Here is a 23,320-nt window from a genome sequence, read left to right as displayed (position 1 = left end):
CACAAGTAGAACACACAGAATGAGTAACTGCAAAGACAGTAAATAGCTTTTGAAAAGTAAAAATACTACACAAATCCTGTGTTTTATGTTGTTTATTACTCTGCATATCTTACGGAGTTCACTCCACTCCTACAAAGATTTACTCATGTCAACTTTAGTCAGTGAGATTACTCACAGCACACAATATCCAGCCCAAGTTTAAGTAGTCCAGGACAAAGGTCTTTAATCAAGGACCTCACTGCACTAATTGAGTTGTCCAGGTTGTAGCATTTTAAAGTCTTAATCTCAAACTATGTCTTCGGTTATTGAAGTAGCAACAGTTAATTGTGAGAACAGACCTAAACCAGTGCCCACACTTCCAAAGAGCAGAAAGATTCATACCAACACAAATATCACCACACATGCTAACTGGAATGAAAAGAACAACTGAAAATTAGGTACAAAAGCACTGCATATGCTTTTTTCTTTAAAAACAAAAAAGAAAATTACCAGATAATAATCAGATGACACTTCAGAAAACTGAAATAGCCTACACATTTGCTATTTTGCAACTTCTGACCTTTAATTGCCAGCATTTTTCTGACAAACCAGTGCTCTGGCAAAGAGAAAATTTGTTGTAAGAATATTCCTCTCTTGATGGAGTAAGTAATTTGTTAAGATAACTACAATTCTGCATTTTATCTTCTAATTGCTTTTTAAGTCTACCTGCAATTTCAGCTCTCTTGTCTCCTTTAAATAAAGAATGGCAAGGGACAAAACAGTCACATGACATTGCTCTAGTTTCTATCAAGGGGAATTACGTATCAACTACAGTTGAACCAACTACTATCCATTCAGAAAACCAAACATGCCAATTCAAAAGCTAAACCATGCTAAAGTTGCCACTACACTGGTTCTTCAGCATGTACCTGCACAAGCCTTCAACAGATTATTTATCACATTCTGACTTGACTAGCGTCTTTGTATACTTGAAAAAACAGAAGGCAAAAGTGACCACAGTCTCGTCAGCTGGCAAATAAATGGGATGGAAGGAGCAGGAGTTAGTTTTAATTTAGATAGTAAAAGGATTACCACAGATTACTACCTCAGAACATGCATTTAAAAAACCCTACAAAACAAACCCCACCATTCTGAAGCCTCAGTATAAGCAAGAGCAATCTGCACCTAATCCAGCTAAAGTCAAGAGAATATAGCTTAGAAGTACAAATACATTTTAGCATTCCAGCTCACATTAAGGTAAATATACATAGTGACACAACTAGGAAAAAGCTAGTGTGTGGCTAAGCATTTGTTGTTTTGAAAACAACAGATTGACCAGATTATCTTCACAAACAAATAAAATATCTTTAATTTGACCACATTGAAGATTTTTTTTTAATCAAATATTTACATTATCTGGGTTTTCTATCAACATGGGCTTGCCACTGACTTCAGTATGGCACGTACATGTTTAATAACTACTCTTCAAAAAATCTTACCACTTCAGAAAGCAACTGCTCAACCAACACAGCAAAAAGATCACATAGTAAAATAAACAGTTACTAGTTTTGTTTTCTCATATGTACTCTAACTGGGTCTTGCCAGAGTTGCTGTTAAGTGTTCTTTCTGTAAGAAGGGTTAGTTGTACAGGATCACAGCCAGCTGATGTCCTGGCAATAACATACAGGCTATTACATAAAGCTATAAAATAGCAAACTGGTAAGACATACCTATAGACATAACTTAAAACCAAACTAAATTTACACATTAGTTCGCTTAAAAACATAACTATAAAAAAAATAGAAGTCAAACAGTATTTGACAAGCAAATGACACCAAAAAAATACTCAGTACTTAAAGGATTAATTTTTTTATCAAGTAGAGCACCAAGAAATGCTAGAAAGTTCAAGTGCAAGGTCTTGCGCCTGGGCTGGGGCAATCCAAAGCGCAAATACAGGCTGAGTGGAAACTGGATTAAGAACAGCCTTGAGGAGAAGGATTTGGTGGTGGTGGTGCTGATGAGAAGCTCAATATGACCCACCAATGTGTGCTTGCAGCCCAGGAAGGTAACTGTATGTGGGCTGCATCAAAAGGGGCATAACCAGCAGGTCAAGGGTGGTTACTCTACTATCCTCAGTCCCCACCTGGAGTACTGTACTCAGCTCAGGGGCCCCCAACACAAGAGGGACACAGACCTGTCGGAGCAAGTTCAGAGGAGGCCACAAAAATTAGCAGAGCTGGAACGTCTCCGATGGAGACAGGCTGAGAGAGCTGGGCTTGTTCAGCCTGAGTAAGAGTAGGCCCCAGGGAGACCTTAGAGCAAACAGTATTTCAGTACCTAAAGGAGGTCTATGAGAAATCTGGAGAGGGACTTTTTTTATAAGGACATATAGTGATAGGATAAGGCGGAATGGCTTTAAACTGACAGAGGGTAGATTTAGATTAGATATGAGAAAAAAATTCTTTACTATGAGGATGGTGAAGCCCTGGCACAGGTTGCCCAGAGTAGTTGTGGCTGCCCCACCCCTGGCAGTGTTTAAGGCCAGGTTGGTTGGGGCTTGGAACAACCTGGTCTAGTGTAAGGTGTCCCTGCCTGTGGCAGTGAGGTTGGAACTAGATGATCCCTTCCAACCCAAAACATGCTAAGAAAGTTACCCGGAAGAAGGAAAATGTTTGAAAATTTTTTAAGAGGCCAGAATACCTGTTATGACATGTGGTACACAGGGTAGTTAGGAGAAACATGTTCAGTTGGAAGTACTATTGTCAAAGAGCTCCGAGAGACAGAAAATTTATAGGACCTAATGGAATAGAAATCAAGAAAGCCCACAAAAGGCTTGAGGGGTTCTTGTGCATCTCCAAAATTATAATTGAAATTACAGGGAGGACTGACTCAGTTCACAGTCCCAGCATAGTAAGCACAAGACTTTCACTGTAAAGGTTCAACATCCTAATACCATTCAGAATATTTCTGAGTATTTCCTTAAAAAATGCTTTTACACTGAAAGTATGTATAGTGTATCGAATGGCCTCTGCCTGTTAAAATTTGACAAATGCATTAGGATTGACTTCAAGTAAAGTTTGCCGTGTGCACTCAATAGTGTAATAGCTATAATTTCAAGACATTTTAACATAATCTGGCAATTTTATTTAAATTAATCCTGAAAAATTATTTTACAATCATTAACAGCATATAAAAATGAAAAAAAAAAAAAACCAAACCCCACTGCCTCAATTTTTTTTTTTTTTTAATTGGAAATTCTATCATTGTGTCACTTATGCATTAAGCCAACACAAATTAAGGGATTAAAAATAATAAAACCTCACTATTTTGACCACTAACCACTGCCTTCAAATGCACACATTAGTCCAGGAATACAGCCCTTTACCAAAAACTGCAAACAATTCTGAATGCAGAAAAGTCCTTATGACTGTTATCCAGGTCTGTTATTTAAACATGAGCTGGAAGAAAAAAATTACAAGAGGGATGGAAATTCAAATTTCAATTTCAGTTCCAATTTTGAGGCCAGAAAGGATCATTATAATAATCTGGATTAGTTTCCTAAATGCTGCAGACAAGAGAAATCCAGAATGTAGTGTCATTTCATGGTTACAGCTACTTCTCATGCTTCTTTATGCTGTAGCCAGTCCTTCAGGCAAGTATAAAACCCTTGGCTAGAAAAATCGAACTACAAACTTCTTAAATACCTTAACAGCTATTTACCTTCTTTGTTACAAATGCATGGTTAGCTTCCAGTCTGAAATTATGCAGGGAAAATAAAGGATGATAAAGCTCAAAATGTATAAAAGAAAAATGAACCCCAAGCAACGATGCTGAGATCCTATCAAGCCACTCCTTACACTGGAGAAATCCAAATTGCTTTATTAAGGGAAATATAAAAACAACTGTAAGCCATACAGATGCAGAATGCAAGAGTCAAGAGAAGCAGTCAACTGTTCTCTCACAAATACATAACTAAACAACTTGCTGTTAGAGCTCTGACTCTTGTATACAAAACAGTGCATACACTCAGATTTGCAGCAACACCTTACTCCTGATAAAACAGAATTTAGGTGTTGCTGCACCTGGTAGAACCTGGTTCTACTCCTGGTAGAAACAAGTAACAAGTACATCACTACTGTCTGTGTGATCATCTAGGTATTGGAAACAAACAAAAAAAAAAAAAAAACCAAACAAAACCCACCACCCTATTTTTTCCCCTTTTTAACAATTAGAATCAATTCTCATCTTTCACTAAACAATCCAAATTTGATTTCAAAGTATGCGCTTTTTGTTACATTATAATGCATTAACAGCTGCTCTTATGCTTTTGCATATTTTTTTTTCCTCTTACCCAGGAAAACAACCATCTGTCATTAGCAATAAAGATAACAGGGTAGAAGAGGCATTTCAACCCTCAGAATCTCTACAGATGATTCATCCATGGGTTGCATCCCTTAAGGTAAAACAGCAAAAGTTTATTTTGATCATCACTACATACAATATGAAAATAGTTATGTATAACATTCAGAAATACCAGATGAATGAAAATTAATTCCTACCAGTGTAACACTCCTCCGTAAACCTCATATGTAACAGAAAAATTATTTACACTGACTGGATTTTGAGGGCTCGGTTACTCCCAAGATCCTTCTGTTGGTATTGTACTACGCTCTGAATTGAGATCCTAAATACTTGGCTCCTTCTTACCACTCCATTCACCACTTCTCACACTACTGTTGCTAAAGTTTCCTATACTAAGCCCTGTAAATTCTTACATGAAAGCCACAGTCTTTCTTCATACCTCCTTTTACACTACCTAGCTACTTAAAACTTTTCCCCCCACTGTTCCTTGTTATTAAGAAGTCAGGAACACTTTCCAATTGTTTCAGATTGTATCAACTCTGGTACTCAACGTTTACCGGAAAAAGTCTTTTAGAAGGGCCAGAGATACAAATTACAATTTCACAAAGCTGCAAGGATATGAATATTAAATGTACATCAAACCTACATATCCATTACACATAACAACTGAAGAACAGTAAACTGGTTTGGCCAGTAGTTATTTCCCTTTTTTAATTAACTGTTTAATTTAACAGTTGTTCACAACACAGATTATAGAAAGAACCTTAAAACAATTTCCCAAAAAGATAAACTAGGACTTCATGGTATAACAGCCACAGAGAGTGGAGAATCCGCTCTGAATATCAAGGTTTCCTAGAACTCCAAACCAAAATATGACATATTATTGGACTACAAATGTCAGGATGGAGATTTATTTTTTTCTATTTTTAGTTTCAGAGGAGTTGATTCTTAACACTCTTCCAGATCTTTTCCATCCCTCGTTAGTCCTGTCATCCTTCTCCCAACTCCTTTTGTCTTCCTTAACTCTTCCCTTTTATTCTCTACATTCACAGGAAGCATATCAAACTGAATATTTTCCTGATAGTATTTCCAAAAGCCTATCTCCTTCCAGTTACTTCTTGGAAATGCACTAATGGTTCCTGGCTGCTAGCCTCCTTGACAGGCATCTTTGTAAATTATAACCTAAATCATTCCCTTGTCATCTCTTACTTCTTCAGGTTTTTTTAAAACACACACACAACGTTTTCATTCCTTCCCAACTCACTTTTATCCTCTTTCTACATCAAGCTGAAATTTCTCATCTTCACCTTCCAGGCTGCACAAGCTCTGCCCCTGCCTCACATGCCTGATGACAGCCTGTATTTCACTAAATCCTCTTTCCTTAGAGGTGACATGGAAAGAAAGCCACCAGGGTTTCAGGGGTGGGTGTTGATTGTTTGGTTGTTGTTGGTGGTTTGCAGGGTTTTTTTTTTGTTGGCTTGTTTTGGGTGGTTTTGTTGGTTGTTTTTTTGTTTTGTTTTTTTCTTCTTTATGATGAAAGCATGACAAGTTCATCAATAGGAGCCTGATTCTGTTTGTGTGCCCACCCACCATTGGAGATACCAACCTACCACAAACACAGCAATAACAGGCTATCTGTTTTTGCTGTTTATAGGGACAGGTCTTGAGGACTTCCTGAATGACTCAAAATTACAGCTAAGTATTTTAAACTCTCAGTGGAACAAGGTGAAAGCACTACATATTCAAACTAAAGCATAAAGATAAAAATAATTTAAGAGTTAACAATCATCCTTCCTCCCCTACATTCCAGTCAAAATAGTTTTTAGGTTGCACTTTTTAACATCACTCCAAAAACCAATTATAGCCTTTCCCCATTAAACATAAGACCAGCAACAAAACAGACAGGGCCTGTTAAGCTTTGGTCATCTTTTGGTGCTTTATTTTACGTACGTATCAGTGCTTTCCATACCCGCAGTATCTCCCAGGCCCACAGAAACCGGACAGCCTTCTGTAGACCTCCACCATTCTCCCCAGAACTCGTTCCAGCCCAGACACACCTCCTCCCGCACAAACCCAGCGGAGAGCACGCCGGTGACCGCGGCACCTTGCGCCACTTCACGAAAGAGCTTGCACGACTTCGCTCCAACCACCAAATTTCCCAGAGAACACAAAGTGAACTCAGACAAAGTGCCACTGGCCCAGGCCCTGTCCCACTACCATCGCGACCCGGACTCCCGCCAGCGCAGCTGCGGGAGCCCCGCGCCCAAGCGGCCCACCCCAAGTCTCCCGCAGCCCAGGAAACGCAGGTGGCTCACACACCTGCCCCGAAGGTTCCCCTCCCGCTGAACCCTCCCCGTACCTGTCCATGGACTGCGGCAGGGCCAAGCCTGTCTGCTCGGACATGGCTCCCAGGAGAAAGAGCGGGCCTAGCCGAAGGCCTGGAGCCTGACAAAGGCGGCCCTGGCGACGACAAAGCAGCACGTCACACACGTGAAGGTGGAGAAAGGGAAGCGAGAGGAAGGGCAGCGAAACCACCGTCCTGTGGGGCTGCCCTCCCTCCGCAGTCGGGGACGAAGCGGTCAGCCGGTCGCCGAAGCTCCGCGGCCCAGGCCGCCGCGCTGTCGGAGTAAGACACGCAGCGCAGCCTCTGTGAGGTAAGCGTCGGTCCGTCACCACCGCCCACCCGCCACAGCGCGCCTGCGCCAAGGAACGGGCGGCCGTGCTGCGACACGCTGGGAAGTGTAGTTCTGCCGCCGCCGGGAGTTTAAAGGTCCGGCTGGGCGCACCCTGCTTTCTCTTCTTTTCGCGGTACCTCTCCCTGCCCTATGACTCTCTTTCCTGCTGCCACGTAGTCGCTGCCCGGCACCGCGCGCGGGCAGGTAGGGAACGCAGCAGGATAGCTGGGATACGCGGGGGAAGGTCAGCACCCGGCCCCGCTCCCGCTGTGGTGGCTGCCACTCCTGAACACACAGTGTTCGCCGCTGCTCCAGCTCTTCTGAGGGCCTGAAGGGATGGGGCAGTGGGAGCGGCCATGGCCTTTCTCACGCAGCGACCGTTGCCCTCCGCGGCGGTGAGGCGAGAGGCGCAGTACGGGTCCCGCCTCACGGGAGGAGAGAAGTGGGGAAGGGTCGGGCCGCCGCCTCCTCTGTGCCCTCGGGGGACGCTTTCGGGGCAGGAGCAGCACCCCCGCCATTCCTTCGTCTGCCAAGCAGGTGCAGGCAGCTCCAGCACCCTGCTCAGCCGGTCGGCGTCTCGGGACCTGCCCTTGGGGCGGAGAGGCCCGGGGGAAGAGGTGACCCTGCCAAGTGCCTGCCCCAGCTGGCTGCCGAGACGGGCGGGGACTGGCACTGCAGCAGGGAAATTAATCCGGTTTTGTGGGCTTGCTGGCAATGACAGGCACAAGCACCTGGCGCCCTTGTAAGTGGCCCGTCGTGCTCGATGGAGGTCTGGTGGCCACTTGCTTCTGTACGCAAATGGGGTGAGGCGTGGGACGGCTGGTGGTAATGACGCTGCTCTCGTTTCGGTTTGTGGGCGTGCTTCCTAATGAAAAAATATCCTTTTGAAGTGCTTTTAAAATTTGCTGTATGTTCTGAAGTCAGAACATCCCATCACTCTGTGAGGCTTGGAAATTTAGAAGCTGAAAATCCTTTATAGAAGAAAGGGGTGGATAGCACCTGAAGAGAAGTTGCCTTTCTATTTATTTCCATTCTGGGTGTTTGTCTCCCACTCTTATTTTTCAATCTGAGTGTATGTTTGCATGTAAAGGTTCTGTATAATGTCACATGCCCCTAGCAAAGGCTGGTATCTTACTTTTTAAAGGCATTTGTGACATTCCAAATTCTTGGGAAGGTTGATTAATGAAGATCAACTTTGAATTTTCCTTTTCACGTGATATACCTAAAAGTATTTTTTAGTAGCTCTTTTAGTAATTTTTGTTGCATGTAACTGGTCCTGGATACCTCGTGTAAAATGCAACTTTGTTGTACTGTAGTTACTGTACAAGGTAGTAATTTACAGGGCAAACCCCACAACTGTACAACTACATCAACCTGCATCTGTTCTTGGTTAGGACAAGTAGTATTTGCATGGTGGATATACATGACTATTGAGATCAGGTAGAATAGAAAGAAGACTTTAATGAATATACTGGATTCTTCGGCTGTGCTGCCTTAGGTGAAAATCAGTCTGGTTTTCGGAGACTTTATTAAGAAAAATGTATTGTAAAAATGTGTGTGAATATCAGGACTTGGGCTTAACAGCTATATTACACCTATGGAGTAGGGAGGGTGTTGTTTTATTTTCTAGTTGCTACAAATATCATAAACAGGAATGCTAAAGTAATTACAGTGATGTAAATGCTCCGTACAAGAAGTATGTATAGAAGCAAGTAGGAAGAAGGTGTCATGCTGACATCCTGTCCCAGAAAACTTATTTATTAAGTACGTATTCTTAGGACTGTAAAATTCAGTTTTGCTTGTACTGCTAAGCAGTCTTGGATGTACAGTGGCCTGAGTAAACCGTGTGGGCATGATTTCCTGGAAGAGAACCTAATACATACTGTCCCAATTACAGCTGTTTGTGAAACATAAGAGCAATATTATATACCAGAGTTTCTGGTTCCTAATCTTGGTCTGGAATAAGTGCATTGTCTATTAGCCAGAGCACCGATCAGCTAGACTTGCCAAATGCTTAGGTTTTATGTATTTATTCTAAAATGTTACAAATGGAAATAGGGAAGCTGGTTTTATCCTTAGGTTTATGTGACATGAGAAGGGGTAACAGTTTTAAACAAAAAGAGGGTAGATTTAAACTGGATAAGGAAGACATTTTTTACTGTGAGGGTGATGAAACCCTGGAACAGGTTGCCCAGAGAGAGAGGTGGTAGATGCACCATCCCTGAAAATATTAAAGGTCAGGGTTCTGAGGGACCTGATCTAGTTGAAGATGTCCCTGCTTATTGCAACGTGATTGGACTTAGATGACCTCTAACAATCCCTTCCAACCCAAAGATTCTGTAATTCTATGACTCTATAATGGCAGACCTCTTAACATTCCATAAAAAGCTTAAAGATCCTGAAATCTACAAACTGATTTGTGCCTGTTGGACAGCTTGGGGTGTATGTCCTCCATTTGTCTGCACTTCTGAGAATCAAAGTCCTAAAATACATATATAACCATTTCTAAATTTAAGGAAAAAAATCCTTATTCCCTGACAGGGCACGAGTTGTCATTCCATCCTCATCTCTTCCCCTCAACAAGACCAGATATGCAGCTGCTTTATTCAAATACTTGGTTTATTCTGCCTAATAATCTCCTCCTTCAATTCACTCTCCCTCATCCCCTTTGTCTCTTCTTTTTCTTTCAAGTTTTTGTTCTTTATGCTTCCTTTTTTTTCATTGGCAATTTCCACTATAAATTTCATATTGCTTCTGGCAGTTTTTTCATTTTTTTAAAACTATTGTTTCCTATATCATCCCTTAATAGATTCTTCTTTGTTCCTTCCTTCTGTCTCCATGCTGTTCATTGCACTGTCTTACTCTGTCCTCTCTTACCTTCACCTGATGGTAGCTGCATTTGAGCCCAGAGAGAACTCTCCTAGGAAGGCTCCCTTTTTCCAATGCAAAGTGAGGAAAAAGGGTTGCTGTTAGTTGAGATTTGACAAGGCTCAGCTTCACTGATGCTAACTGGAGGTGGCAGACATTTTGGATTGAATAAAACTGCACATCTGGACGCAAGTATAGATCTTAATGAAAATCACCAAAACAAGTATCAGCTATTTAGGGTTTAAGCTTGAGCCCTAAATTTGGCTATCAGATTTAGTCAAAAGATCAACATTGAAAATACTAAATCGTTTCCTAACAAATTTATACAGATTTAAACTTAAGAGAGAAGTTGACAGGAATTATTCACTGTTTTCAGTAAAGCTAAGTACCCTCGCAATATGGATATTCTATTTTGGCAAAACTGCATTTTTAACTGCTATGATAGTAATGTGTAAAATTAAATTACAAGATCAGTTAGTCATTTTCTATCTAGTTGATTCCTTCCTAAAAAAAAAAAAAAAAAAAGCCCTCAATTAAACTAAAATGAAACAAATCTAAACTGAGGAAAATATTTCTACAATAAAACTATTTTTTTTTCAGTAACACACTACTTCATTTTCATCTTCAACCTAGTCGGAATATTCACTTCTGGCAAAAACACTAGCATGGTTTGTTAGTCAAAGTGGGCTTAAATTGCTTAATAATGAATTTCATAAAATAAAACACAATACAATGTTAACTGAGTTAGCTGGGCTTACTTGGGCCTTTATTACAGTTGTTTCTTTGGAATTGGCCCTGGTCAAGTAATGCAGGTACCAGATAGAATTAAGCTCCTGTGTTCTGATACAGCTGTTGTTACTATCTTTTAACTTCCAGTTATGAAAGAATTGCCTGGTAGAAACAAAAAATGCTTTTCTTCTAGTGGCCAATTGATAAAAAACTGTCTTTATGTCCTGATATTCTTTGCTTCTGGAGCGCTGCTCCATTTGTGAATATCGTAAAAAGCATTCTCCTTATCTTCCTCATTGATCTATAAAGTGAAGCTGTCTCCTGGGAAGAACTGACAGTAAGGGTGCGGTCCCTTCCACATGAATCTTCAAATCATCTGAAAAGCAATAACCCAGAAGTAAATAGGAATGTAAAGGGGGCATAGAATGCCTAGAGCTACCCCTGTGATAGCTGGGATATTTCAACAAATGAGGGTTTTTCAACTGCTGTAATAAAGCAGTTTTCCTTCCTATAATGATTCAGAGTAGCACAAACAGGTTAGAGCAAGTGTTGAGAAACTCTTAATTACAGCATTGATATAAGGCAGGCAGACCATACAGTCCAACATAAACAGAAGGTAGAAAGTAACATGTAAGTGTTTAACAGCCCATTTTCAACTGCCCTAATTTACCTTCCTCAGCTTAGTCATGTCTTTTCATCCATAAAGCTAAGCATATTTCATCATTTGAACAATCAGCTTGCACTTTTATTAAATATTGATATTTTCACACTTCTGATTTCAACTATATAATTTCTATACAAGCATTTGTATTTACTCCTGCATACTTAGTATTATGAATAATTATCCATAATAAATATCCAGAATAATTCATGCAACAGTACAAGACAGAACACAAATGCCAGTGAATGGAATTCTGAAAACTTTACTTGACCTACATTAATCATCAAAATATTAATATGAGAGGAATGCCTGTCAGGCCGTGTATTGATGTGGAGGTTGGACATATGTGGGTAGTGGAAGGGAGGCAGCTGAAATGCAGAACCAGGGTGGACAGAGCAGATGGAACGTTAAATAGTAAAATTTGCACCTTCCTTTTTTTCCCATTTAGTTGTTTTTTGGTTTGTGTTGGGTTTTGGGTTGTGTTTTTTTTTTTTTTTTTTTTTTTTGTAGAATTTTCAGTGTGGTAACTAACTCAGTAACGAAAAAGTGGTAACTTGGAAATTGGAAACTATTCAAATAATACAACATTTTGGCTGTGTGCTGATTTTGATTTGGTTTAAATTTTCATGTTCTACCTATTTGAGTTTCAGAATATTGTTAGGAATTGTATTATGGCAGGTTATTATTTAATATTTTCTTCAGCTAAGCAACATGATGCAATCTCCTTTGTAATAGCTGTATAATTTATAGCTGGTATGAGCTTATAATTAACTTCTTATACTGGAAGTTTGGAAACAGTAGTACTATTTCTTGTACAGCCTTGCTCTTCCGAATACGTAGCTATTTGATCAGGGTTAATAAATTAAACTGTTAAAAGCTCTTATTTAGTTACTCAGGTTCAGCTCAATCTGACAGATATTTATTTTCTTAGAGCTGGTGATTCAGATTGCAGCAATTTTCCATGGAGAGAGTGTTTGCGTACTTTTTTCCCCTTAGAGCCCTCTTCCTTTCAGGATAGGCAGCAGAGAAATGCCATCTATAGCTAAGACTTCAACCCCCAGGATTCCTTGGGAGAGCATGCGCTGAAAGCTTCCAGTTGTCAAAGTGCTCTTGCCAGAGTGGTCGACTATTTGTCATATACCAAACCTGAAAGAAGAAAACAAATATACTGTCATTTTGTTGATCTTTAAATACAGAAAATCCAAAGGTAAACATTCCTTACAAATTTTTGTGTTGCCTGCGTGGGTTACTGCATGCAAACAGAGCTGCTATTGTTATGGGGATAGAGATTTCCTGTACTGGATTTTAAATTTGTACAAATACTTACACCAGCAAATAATCAGGAGGTACTGCATTAGTCCAACATTAGACATTGGCTGGCCTGTCTTTCAAAGTCATTTATTATCCAGTGTTTTTCCATTCAGACTGGCTTCATTCATTAAAGGTAGGTCTTGACCTTGACAAGAGAGTTGAATTGTGCAATGATTTTTACCTTTAAGAAATAATATGAAAATAATGTGGATTACAATCCTTAGGATAAAGTTCAGAACCAGCTAGCTAAGTCAAGGTACATGTTTGAAACTAGTGCTGTGCTTGCCACTATAGATAACCTGGTGACTAACTGATTTAAATATACTTTATTGACGACAGATTTTTTGCATTTCAGCTGCTATGCTTTTCTCACTAAATATATTTTTATGCTGATAGCTCAGAACCAGGGAACAGATACATATAATCTTTTTCTCTCTCTCATATGTGGAATCATCAGTAATTTTATGTAACCTTAGGAGTAATAGTGATTTTGATAGAAATGAAGCTAACGAAAGGCTACACAGAGCTTGGTATATTATGGCTTACTGCAGTACTGCTTTAAACTGCCTCGCAAGGTTTTCTGCACCCCCAGCACCAGCAGAGCTTCTTGTTACAGATACAATAGTTTGCTCCATTCTGCATAGGAACTTGCCTTCATGTTGTCTCACTGTGTAGTCTGTTCATGAGCCCTTGCTGTTCAGTTTACATATTGAATAGGTAAATAAGAGGGTACATGAGCAGTAACTTAATTAGTAGTAGAAACCTGTCCTGACATTCATTTTAACTAGAAAGTGTGTGTAGGGCTCAGGAGATTTAAAAGAAAAAAAAAACAACAAAACCAAAACCAAAAAATGTTAAAGGTACACATGAACCATCTGAAAACTGTTGATGTCAGAAAGGAGAGGGTTATTGATTTCAGTCTTCGACACCTTTCTTAAACAGTTAATTGATTTGGCTTTACTTTGTGAAACAACCACCCTAAAATAAGGCACTCTTAGGAATGTACATGTCATATGATTAACTCAAATGCAATTAGGTATGCAGCCATTACTATTTTTGACATAGTTAATTGAAGTGATTTTTGTCTCATTTAAAATACTTGTGAGATTGAAAATGATCTCTTCAATTGACTAAAAGTTTGCAAAATGTGGAGGTTCCCATTCTAGTTTATACAATTGCTGTTCATTGCTGTCTACGTATGCATTAGTATCACCGTGTTTCAAAAATCAAATTATATGATCTGTCCTATTTCATATGAAGCTCCTTTTCTAGCAGATACAACTCAACCATTCTACATACTTTTTTTTTTTTTTTTTGAGTTTAAACTTATGTATTGATTTAGCAAATAATTTGCATCACTAGTCTTTGTCATGCATATAAAGATGGCTTTTAACATGTGGAATGTCTGTATTTTAAGTATTTCAGTTTGCCCCATTTTTTTATTTTTCATTGTGAAAGCATCAGAAACAGCATAGTATGATAATACCTCCAGTATCTGTGCATTTGGACCTTTTCTTTTTTTCCAATTAACAAATTACTAATGATTTAATATATGTAGAAGTACAGCGAGTAGAAATACCTTTAAGCAAAGGAGTGCTTTGATGTTTTATACGGGAAGATCGTAAGGTCGCTGAAGGCAAATGTAACACCCGTCGGTGGCTTTGTACATGGAGCGTCTTCCCCCCCCACAACCTCCTCCCCGCCGTTGTGATCGCTTCTCATGCCCTAAGCCGGCAGCGAGCTGTGCGGCAGAAATAGGCTGGAAAACGATTGTGCAGCTCAGAACCGCTCCAGCATCAGTGCGAGATCTCGTGTGTGCTTTTTCTCTGATAAATTTCAGTAACTGAAAGCTTGTTTGTTAATTAGGGAAAATCGGTACCCGGCTCCTTTAAAGGTCCCTTAATAGAAAAGGGGGTGGAGAAGAGTGAAGACTGGTGTCTTTTTAACCTTGTTGAAGGACGCAGCAGTATTTATTGACGTATGCAAATAACCAGGGGGAGGAGGTGGAGGAGGAGGAGGGTGCTTGGAAAAACAGGAACCAGAATCAGTTTCTCATTGCAGGGTGAGAGCTCTGAGTTCCGGTGTAAGAGAAAAGAGACGTGGCGAAATTGCTGTATATCTCTGCCCTATAAGCACATCTCATTTAGACTGAAGGGAAACAAGGCATCAAAAAGGGTGAAGCATCTTAAAAAATATTTTAAAGGCAATCTAGCACGATCAAAGGTTACATATTCCTAAATGGGGGAGGGGGAGGATTACGGGTTTTGCCTTGCAATTTGCTGTAGCATAGCACTAGCAATAGGACGAGATTTTTGGCTGGCAAATGATTAAAACAGCCTGGTTTGTGGTATGAATGACAACGTTAATAATCTGTCTTTGTGGCTTTTTCCCCTACTGTTTCAGCTGCGCAAACCATGCAGGATGATTTACTGATGGACAAAAGCAAAGCCCAGCCCCAGCAGCAGCGGCAGCAGCAGCAGCAAGATCCAAACTCAGCAGAAGCCCCCTCTACACCCATCTCCTCGGAGACACCGAAACCAGAAGACAGCAGTTCAGTGACTAGTATCGGCACATCAGCTCCTTCACAAAATAGCAAGGAGAAGATGCAGATGGAGTCTCCCATTTTGCCTGGCTTAAGCTTTCACCAGCCTCAACAAGAACCTGCAGCCGGCACCTCCTTGTCTCCCTCCTTCGGCAACACCTGGTCTACAGGGACCACAAACACGGTGGATGATAGCTTTTTCCAAGGGATTACTCCAGTCAATGGGACAATGCTTTTCCAGAATTTTCCACACCATGTCAACCCTGTATTTGGTGGCACTTTCTCACCTCAAATTGGCCTAGCTCAGACTCAACACCACCAACATCAGCAGCAGCAGCAGCAAGCTCAGCAGCAGCAGCAGCGGAGGTCACCTGTAAGCCCTAATCAGGCACCTTTCGCCCAGAGAAATGCTGCTTACAGCCATCAGCCTATCATGACCAGCAAACCGTCTTCCTCCTCTGTCTCCTCTTCTTCTTCCTCCAGCTGGAATAACCATCAAAATGCGGCTTGGAGTACACCTTCCAATCCTTGGGGTGGGCTGCAGGCTGGTAGGGACCCTCGAAGGGCAGTTGGAGTGGGGGTCGGCGTGGGAGTGGGGGTCGGTGTACCCTCTCCCCTCAATCCCATTTCACCCCTTAAGAAACCGTTCTCCAGCAATGTCATTGCCCCTCCGAAGTTCCCACGGGCTGCACCCTTAACCCCCAAATCCTGGATGGAAGACAACGCGTTCAGGACGGACAATGGCAACAATCTGTTGCCCTTTCAGGTAAATGACCACATGCATCTTCTACATGGTGACAGCTATTGCAAAGTTGTATTTTTTACAGGGGTGTATTTCATATTCTGAGAGGCATCTCCATACCTCGTATTTGCATCAAATATGAAAGAAGTGGGTTTGATCCTAGGGAGTGGATACACAAAGATTTCAAATGTGGGCTCAAGGTTTATAGCCTTATTTTTCTTGTAACTTAGATGTAACAGGGCTTTTGGTTTTTGGGGTGGGGTTTTTGGTTGTTTTTTTTTTTTTTTTTGCTGCTTTTTTTAGCATCTGAAAGGTAGTAGCCTTCTTTTGTGAAAGCCAGGTTTGGCAGACTATGTTCTCTTGGTGCTATGTGCTATATTTTTTTTTTTTAATTCATATTCTCCCATAGGTAAGAAACAGGAGATACTAAAATTGCTAGCTTTGGTTTTCTAACAGATCTGTTATTTTTCACTAAAGATGCTTCTTTACCTGAAATCCAGTTAATTATTTTACCACCATTGAAAAAACAAGTTGTCCTTATGTTGTGGTGGGATTTAACGGGGAGTCTGGTAGCATAAGGTATACATATGAAAAGCTGTGTATGTCTGATATGTACACCCTGCTGTTATATTCACGGTGGAGGTTTTGAATACATCTAGAAGGAGCGTGGGTGTGTATGGAAAGAGTGGCGTATCTGTCCTTTCCAGTAAGGAAATGCCTAATACAATTGACGTGATTTAGAAACAGCAGGGAGGTATTGTATAAAATAAAGCATTTTATGCTGTTCAAAATATTTGCACAGAAAAGAGACAATAGGACACGACCTTCAGAGCCATATTGCAATGGAGTCTATTTACTAGCTACATAGCTCTGAAATATTTAAAGCTGCAGTGCCCTTTGCTGTTTTTATCTATGACGACAAAGCAGATCAATTGCAGCTGAAACTGGGCCACGTAGAAGATTTGCAATTTTAATGCAGAATGAAACCTGTCATGGTGTGAAATCCATTTTAAGTTGAAATAAGCAGAGCATGCACTTGCAGTTCTGTCTATACAAGGTGAAGGGAATATCAGATTTCTTCTAAGTTACTATTTTTAGTCTCAGATCTAAATTTTGTGGTTTGAAATACAGTGAAATCATTTGTGTATGCTTTCTCTTTAGGTAACCACTTTCTCAACAAAGTATTAACTCTCAAACATTTTCTACTTATCAGTATGCTAAGAATAGAATATAGGTTGACAGTATAAGAAACAAAGAAAATAAAAATCAAGCACCACCCCCATCTTACTTTATGAGATTGTTGAAGTAAAATATATGCATTCCTGTGCACTTTCCAGTCCCATTCAAAGAGGGCACCTTATAGTCAGCCTTGAAATTTCATTTTGCTGCTTCATTCTGGTTAAAGGGAGAGTTGCTAATTTTTTATTGGCTACCCTAAATGAAGGTGGAGTGGCTTCTGGTGAATTGCTGGTCAATGTCTCTGAAGCACTGGAGTTTGGAGAAAGATTATACTTTAGACACAATATGCCTAGTAAAGCTGCTATGCTGCACAGCAATGCAAAAGCTAATTAGTATGGCTCCCAGTAATTTTTTAAGAGTCGGAAATGTGTTTCAATTTACAATTATTCTTTTATTTAAATTGTCTACATGTAAGACATTACAAATTCTGATAGAATTAGTAGGGAAAACAACAGTAAATGGTCTTATTTCTGTGGTTTGCTTGCTGAGATGCATCTTTAAGGAATACACAACTTTATTATTGTGACTAAATAGTCACAAATTCAACTAGCAGATACTTATCACTAGGGAAAAAATAATAGATAAATGTTTTTAAAGAAAAGTTCTTTTGAGTTTAAAACTAAGGTTTTGAAAAGCTAAGGTATTAACCAACATGTACGTCCAGAAACTTGTTTTCTTCTCTGTGAATTTTACCTGGTATTTTCCTGTTCAACTGAAATCAATAGTTAGACTACTCTCAGCACCAGCTGGAATAACAGTCTGCTTTCAGACACTGAAAATTTGTAATTTTTTTCCTGTTAGGCTGTTTTTAATGCAAGCTGCCAAATTTTGCATACAAGGTTGTAATATGGTGATGTTGATTGCTTGTATACTTAACAAATTGCCAAAGAAGTCTTGAAACTGTGCTATCAATAGGAGGCAATTGTTTAGTTACATTGATAAAAATGAAATTCAAGTTCATATCAGGCTTTAGTGCTGCCTGGGTTCTGGCTGCCTTTTTTTTTTTTTCTTTTTTTTTTTTCCCCTTCTTTTTAAATGCCTCCTTCCCCTCCTCCTCCCATCCTTTCCCCTCAGATATTGGGCAATATGTTGACACAGTAACTTCTGCTTGTCAGCACTATCAAGAAATTCTGGCAGGTTTATCCATGTACATCTGCCACCCTTCATAACTGAGCATTTTTGATCTGTTTCAGAAATTCCTCTCAAACTGGCTAGCAAGTCATCAGCAAATTCTTTGTGCTAACCCATTCTTTTATGTTGCGATTATGAGACTTAAAAAATTGTTTTATATTTAATTAATTTGTTAAGAAGATAGGAAGCTCAAGATGTTCTAAATAAAAAGAAGATGTTAATTCAACCAGTGAGCATACTAACATCAGTGATACTTATTTTTTAATTCAGGTCTTTACAGTGATAAAAAATTTTAAGCAGAAAAATTGTATAATCAAAATTTGTTATCTGAGTAAGTAATAATCAAAGACAGCTGATACTCACCTACTGATAGATCCAGTTCTAGGAAAGAATGTTGAATTGGAAAAATATTTCATATAAGAGCATGCACATAAAGCAGTATGCTGAATGTCTTCTTCCCTGAATTTGAGTAATACATTAGTGTACCTTGCATGTCAAACCCAATCGGCAGCTCTCCCAAGGAGAGCTCTCTGCTCTCTGTTCAGCTCTCTGCAGAGCATATCAGAACACTTAAAATATAAATTGATGGAAATTCTGTTGGCATCTGCGTTGTGATTGGTGTTGAAAGGCAACTAAAAATGCTTTGAAGGACACAGTTTTCATATACTTAGGAAAATAGCACTAAATGAAGATACAAATCTGGTGATTGAAAGGGAAAAGAAAAGAAGCAATCAGCCTGGAATGAAATGTGATGTAGCATGTAAGAGTTGGAGAGAAGATCTCAGATACGGAGTAAGGCCTGATATGAAATATAGAAGCGTGGCCAGTTCATTGTTTTTAACATTCTTTGGCTTCTGAGTGGTTCAGGTGAAGGTCCTCTGTTGCGATTGTCATGTGACAAGCAGTAGTGCTATGCCATTATGCTAGGTGATCCTCATTTCTGGTATTTGAGGTTGAGTGGTATGACCTGATTGTCCCTGAGACCTGGGGAATGGTTCAGCTCTTTTTTTACAGCAGAGTGGTGGGGCTTGAAGAGAGCTATCATCATCTTGTGCTTCTGAGCTGCTCCCAGAATTCTCTTTTCCCTTCACTTGTCTCAGGTATATAGTGTGTTTCTTTTGGCCATGTGAAGATACTGGGACACAGCTTGTGGGGTTAGGAGGATTGATAGTGCCTGAAATAGACACTTGGAAGCATGGATGAGAAATTCTCTTAATGGTGGAGAAGATAAAAAGGAATTAAATGTCTGGATACCAGTTTGCTAATTAAGAAAGCCTACCCTGTTGATTTTTAATAATAATAACACTATAACAGTTTCCCAGAAATTGTTCCAAGTTTTGCTGCTTTCTGATTAACATTCCTTAGAAACAAGGAAAAAATGCACAATTGCGAATTTTTGATTAAAAAAAAATGAATAGCAGTTTTGTGCTATGCATCTGGCATGCATCAAGTCATTCTTGGCAGCGTAAAGCTGATAATTCTTTAGCAGAAATAAGTAAGGTGGTATTTATTGTGTATAAAGATAGTTTTAACATGCTGTTATTTGCAGGGAGGTGTTTTGGTGTTTCTTTTTTTTCCTCACTGATTTCAATAAGAATTAGTTTGGGCCCAGGTAAAATTACAAGCTAAATTTAGAAATTATATGTAACCTCAATATTTCATACGTAAACAAAATGCAAACCCAAACACACAGTGTGTTTGTGTATTAAGTATATATGCATAAATACATGCTTGCATGAATATATATGTATGCACTTAGCTAAGGATACACATTAGCAGGCACAAAGTACTGAGTGTTGTACTAAGCACACTGTGTTGTTTGTTGAGTGAAATGAAGGGCAAGGGAATGGCCACTGTATTTATAATTCCAGTGTGACTTTTGGTTTATCATTAACAGACAGCTTCTTACCTTAAGAAGCTGCTTTCTTTAAACCTTTGAAGTTCTTCAGGCCTGTGATGCTAGTTCATACTTAGCTTGCTCCATGCTAATACAGATACTCAAATTATGTGCATACGTGCGCATACTACAAATATACACATTTCTTCATAGGCAATGAATTGGCTGTAGCTTATTTGTTGTAGTTCTGTTTCTTAACACTGCAAGTAACCTGAAATGCATGTTATTTCATATATATGTGTGTGTTTATTAAAATGATGACTGAATTAGAATGAGTTCAAGTACTGGAACATTCACAAGCATGACATTTGGTTTTAGATTTATGAGTAAAGGAGTTTTACTGGCTAATACACTCTGGTGACTGTCATTTCAAAACCTATGTTTAATTTTAGATTTTTGTATTTTCTTCAACCAGAAGTAGTTGTATGCAATATTTGATATTTTTTTTTTTTTTTTTTTTTTTAAAAGCACTGTATTTCTTTAGTCTAAATTTGCCATTCTGGGCTCTGGCTTCTTGACTGTTCATCAGGTAACCATACTTAGTAGCGTTACTGGTATCTTGAAAACTGTTTCTTAATGTGTAGCATAATCTTAATTTTTCTTACATAGTGACACCCAAGTACTGGCAGCCTGCAACTTTATGAACAAAAACAACAAAAAAGGACCTGGTTGGTATGGAAATAGTTTAGTCTGCTCTTAGTCTGCTATTTTCCTTCTTTCTTACATGCTTCTCTTGCTACTTACTGTGATAGTTAATAGTAACGTGAGAATTCGTGTCATGGTATCTCAGTAGTCATGCAGTATAGCAGATACAAGCAATACATGATGTTCTAGCCTTAGGGGTTGTGAAGTATTTTACAGTTTGTATTAGAACTTAAATTTGAGCTTCTAAATGTTTGTATTTTCAAATTAATGAAAATGCAGTAACAATACAGAAGAAAAAGCATATAACTTTCATATTTAAATTATGGTAATTTGAGCACTAATTACTTATTGATTAGTGTCTTGATTTTAAGTAACCATAGAATCATAGAATGGTTTGGGTTGGAAGAGACCATAAAGACCACCTAGTTCCAACCCCTTTGTCATGGACAGGGATGCATTCTACTATACCTGATTGCTCCAAGCCCGGTGCAACATGCCCTTGAGCACTTCAGGCACGGGGCAGCCACAGCTTCTCTGTGCAACCTGCTCCAGTGTCTCAGCACCCTCACAGTAATGGATTTCTTGCTGATAGCTAAGCTAAATCTACCTTTTCTCAGAGTAAAGCCATTACCCCTTGTCCTACCACTATACCGAATCATAGATAAGCCCTTGAAAGCAGTGAAGGTGGAGCTAAGGTGTAAGTTTAGTATGCAGTTGGTATTCTGAGCAATTCCATATATAGGCAGGACTTCCTTAAAAACAAAATAAAATAAATATAAATATATAAATTATATAATATAAAATATATAGAACAATAAATTAATAATTTTTCTTAAAGGTTTGATAAAGTAATTATCTGCTTTTGGGAGGTAAGGAAGAAGAGATGATGATGGGCATAGCAATTTATTTTAATATTTCCCTCCTTGGATCATCTTCCTCAATTTTAATTTTTTTTTGCCTAGGGGCATTACTAAATGTAAGAGGAAGAGAGACCTGGAAAAGTATTGTTTTCCTGTTCCAGGTGATTTTAAAGTAGAAAATATGCGTTTGCTGAATGGATGTTGGACATTTCCATTTCTTAGAAGTTTATAAAATAGCTCTCCTTTCATTAACATCACTTATGAGTGATTCCTGGCTGAAGCATACCAAGGGGAAGCTAAAACATAGCACTGCTTCATTTAAAGTTATGTAGTGATCTTAAAATGTGTATGTTTTATCTGAGTTTTGCTTGGCCTGGGTAGAGTCTTTAAGAAGACTCTGTGCTTTAAAAAACTTTTAAATTATTCTGAAAAGCAAAACATCATACCAAAACTATCCAGTGATGACCTTTAAGAGAGGCCCTAAGGCTCTCTGGTCTTTATTTCTTTTACTTTTTCCTACTGATCACTTGAGATAGTGGTGTAAATTTGAATATATTATTAATAAATAAAAGATGCTTCTAGAAATTTACTCAAAACATTATTCCACATTATTGCATAAACTCACATAAGAAATAAAGGCCTTTACAAACTTCACTGTTTTTCTCGTCATATTTTTTTATCATAGTAAGATGTCGTGTTATTTAAGGAAAAGGATCTGTTCAAGACCATTAGCATAATGGCAGTTAGCAGAATTTAGATAGAAAAAGTATCTCCTTTCTCTTTATTTTCCTTATTTCCCCCAACTCTGTTTTCTTAACTTCCAGAAGCCAATATTGAAAGCTTTTTGTGTATAATTGTTGGTTGCAATTAATTGCTGAAAATAGAACACTCTATTCTTTATGCATGAATGAGGACTGTTTACTCATATTCCATATTTTCAGAAAAATCATGTTTTATTGTCAGAAGGTGTCAAAAGTAGGTGAAGAAATTCTGTATGATCTTCAAATGGGAGGAACAACAGAAGTAGGTGGAAGTTACTGCCTTCTCTCAGAGGTGGTGTGCTCTTCTAACCTGTTGGAAACCCAGTTAAGTGCTTAATTTAGCAAGATGCTGCCTCAAGTAGTTCTTACAATTTCTCATCTCAACCTACTTGTTTGGTATGGTGAGGTGGAAATAAAATTTCAGAAAGGGCATAAACCAAAGTTTTTTTAATTTCTGTTTACTCGGTATAAAGTCAGCTAACTTTCCCTTCGGACTCTTTCTGGTGCTGTGTGGGCTAATAACTTCCCTTCTATAGGGAAATTTCCTAAGTGTTCAGATGTGTTTAGAGATTTTTTTTTTTCCTCCCCTAGTCAGCAACAAGAGTGAAGAAAACACATAGTATGAGAGAAATAAACTGTGCATATTTCAAAACTGTAGGCAAATTATCCATTCCTAGTAATAGTAGCATTTTGAATATAAAGGCAAAATAGGTATGTACATTTATAATCTATATCTGTGTAGAAGCAGTTTTTCTTCAGGAAAGAATTGTAATTAACCATAACACCTGCTTTACAACTAATTTGACAAAGTAGTTTTGGCTGCTATTGAGATAATTTAAGATTATTTGCCTTTTAACCATACTTCAGCTAAATCTATTTTGTCAGCAGCTCTGTGAGTTGAAATCTAATAGTTTTCCA

At 38.9% G+C, this 23,320-nt stretch overlaps 2 protein-coding genes across 12 annotated transcripts in view; one reads left to right on the top strand and one right to left on the bottom strand.

Moving 5' to 3' along the window:
- Positions 1–6,977, bottom strand: part of MARCHF5 (membrane associated ring-CH-type finger 5) — a 32,437-nt gene extending 25,460 nt beyond the window's left edge. The window contains exons 1-2 of one of the 3 annotated variants that reach the window (XM_080620319.1): positions 6,701–6,977; positions 6,311–6,476 (exon numbers count right to left, since the gene is read on the bottom strand). In XM_080620319.1, coding sequence (XP_080476445.1) covers positions 6,311–6,366 — 56 coding nt within the window. In that variant the 5' untranslated portion in view covers positions 6,367–6,476; positions 6,701–6,977. The remainder of the gene's footprint in view (positions 1–6,310; positions 6,477–6,700) is intronic. The other 2 variants (XM_080620317.1, XM_080620318.1) reach the window with 2 other exon arrangements.
- A 71-nt stretch (positions 6,978–7,048) lies between these two features.
- CPEB3 (cytoplasmic polyadenylation element binding protein 3) overlaps positions 7,049–23,320 on the top strand; it is a 92,059-nt gene continuing 75,787 nt past the window's right edge. For 4 of the 9 annotated variants that reach the window (XM_080620310.1, XM_080620315.1, XM_080620308.1 and 1 more), the window contains exons 1-2: positions 7,135–7,806; positions 14,989–15,893. In XM_080620310.1, coding sequence (XP_080476436.1) covers positions 7,731–7,806; positions 14,989–15,893 — 981 coding nt within the window. In that variant the 5' untranslated portion in view covers positions 7,135–7,730. Of the gene's footprint in view, positions 7,807–12,471; positions 12,482–14,654; positions 14,761–14,988; positions 15,894–23,320 lie in introns of those variants that run through there. The other 5 variants (XM_080620313.1, XM_080620312.1, XM_080620309.1 and 2 more) reach the window with 5 other exon arrangements.

This window comes from Psittacula echo (assembly GCF_963264785.1).
Source record: "Psittacula echo genome assembly, chromosome: 6".
NCBI classification, from domain to species: domain Eukaryota; kingdom Metazoa; phylum Chordata; class Aves; order Psittaciformes; family Psittacidae; genus Psittacula; species Psittacula echo.
Note: the sequence above shows the minus strand (reverse complement) of the source record. Positions and strands in the feature narration are given on the sequence as shown.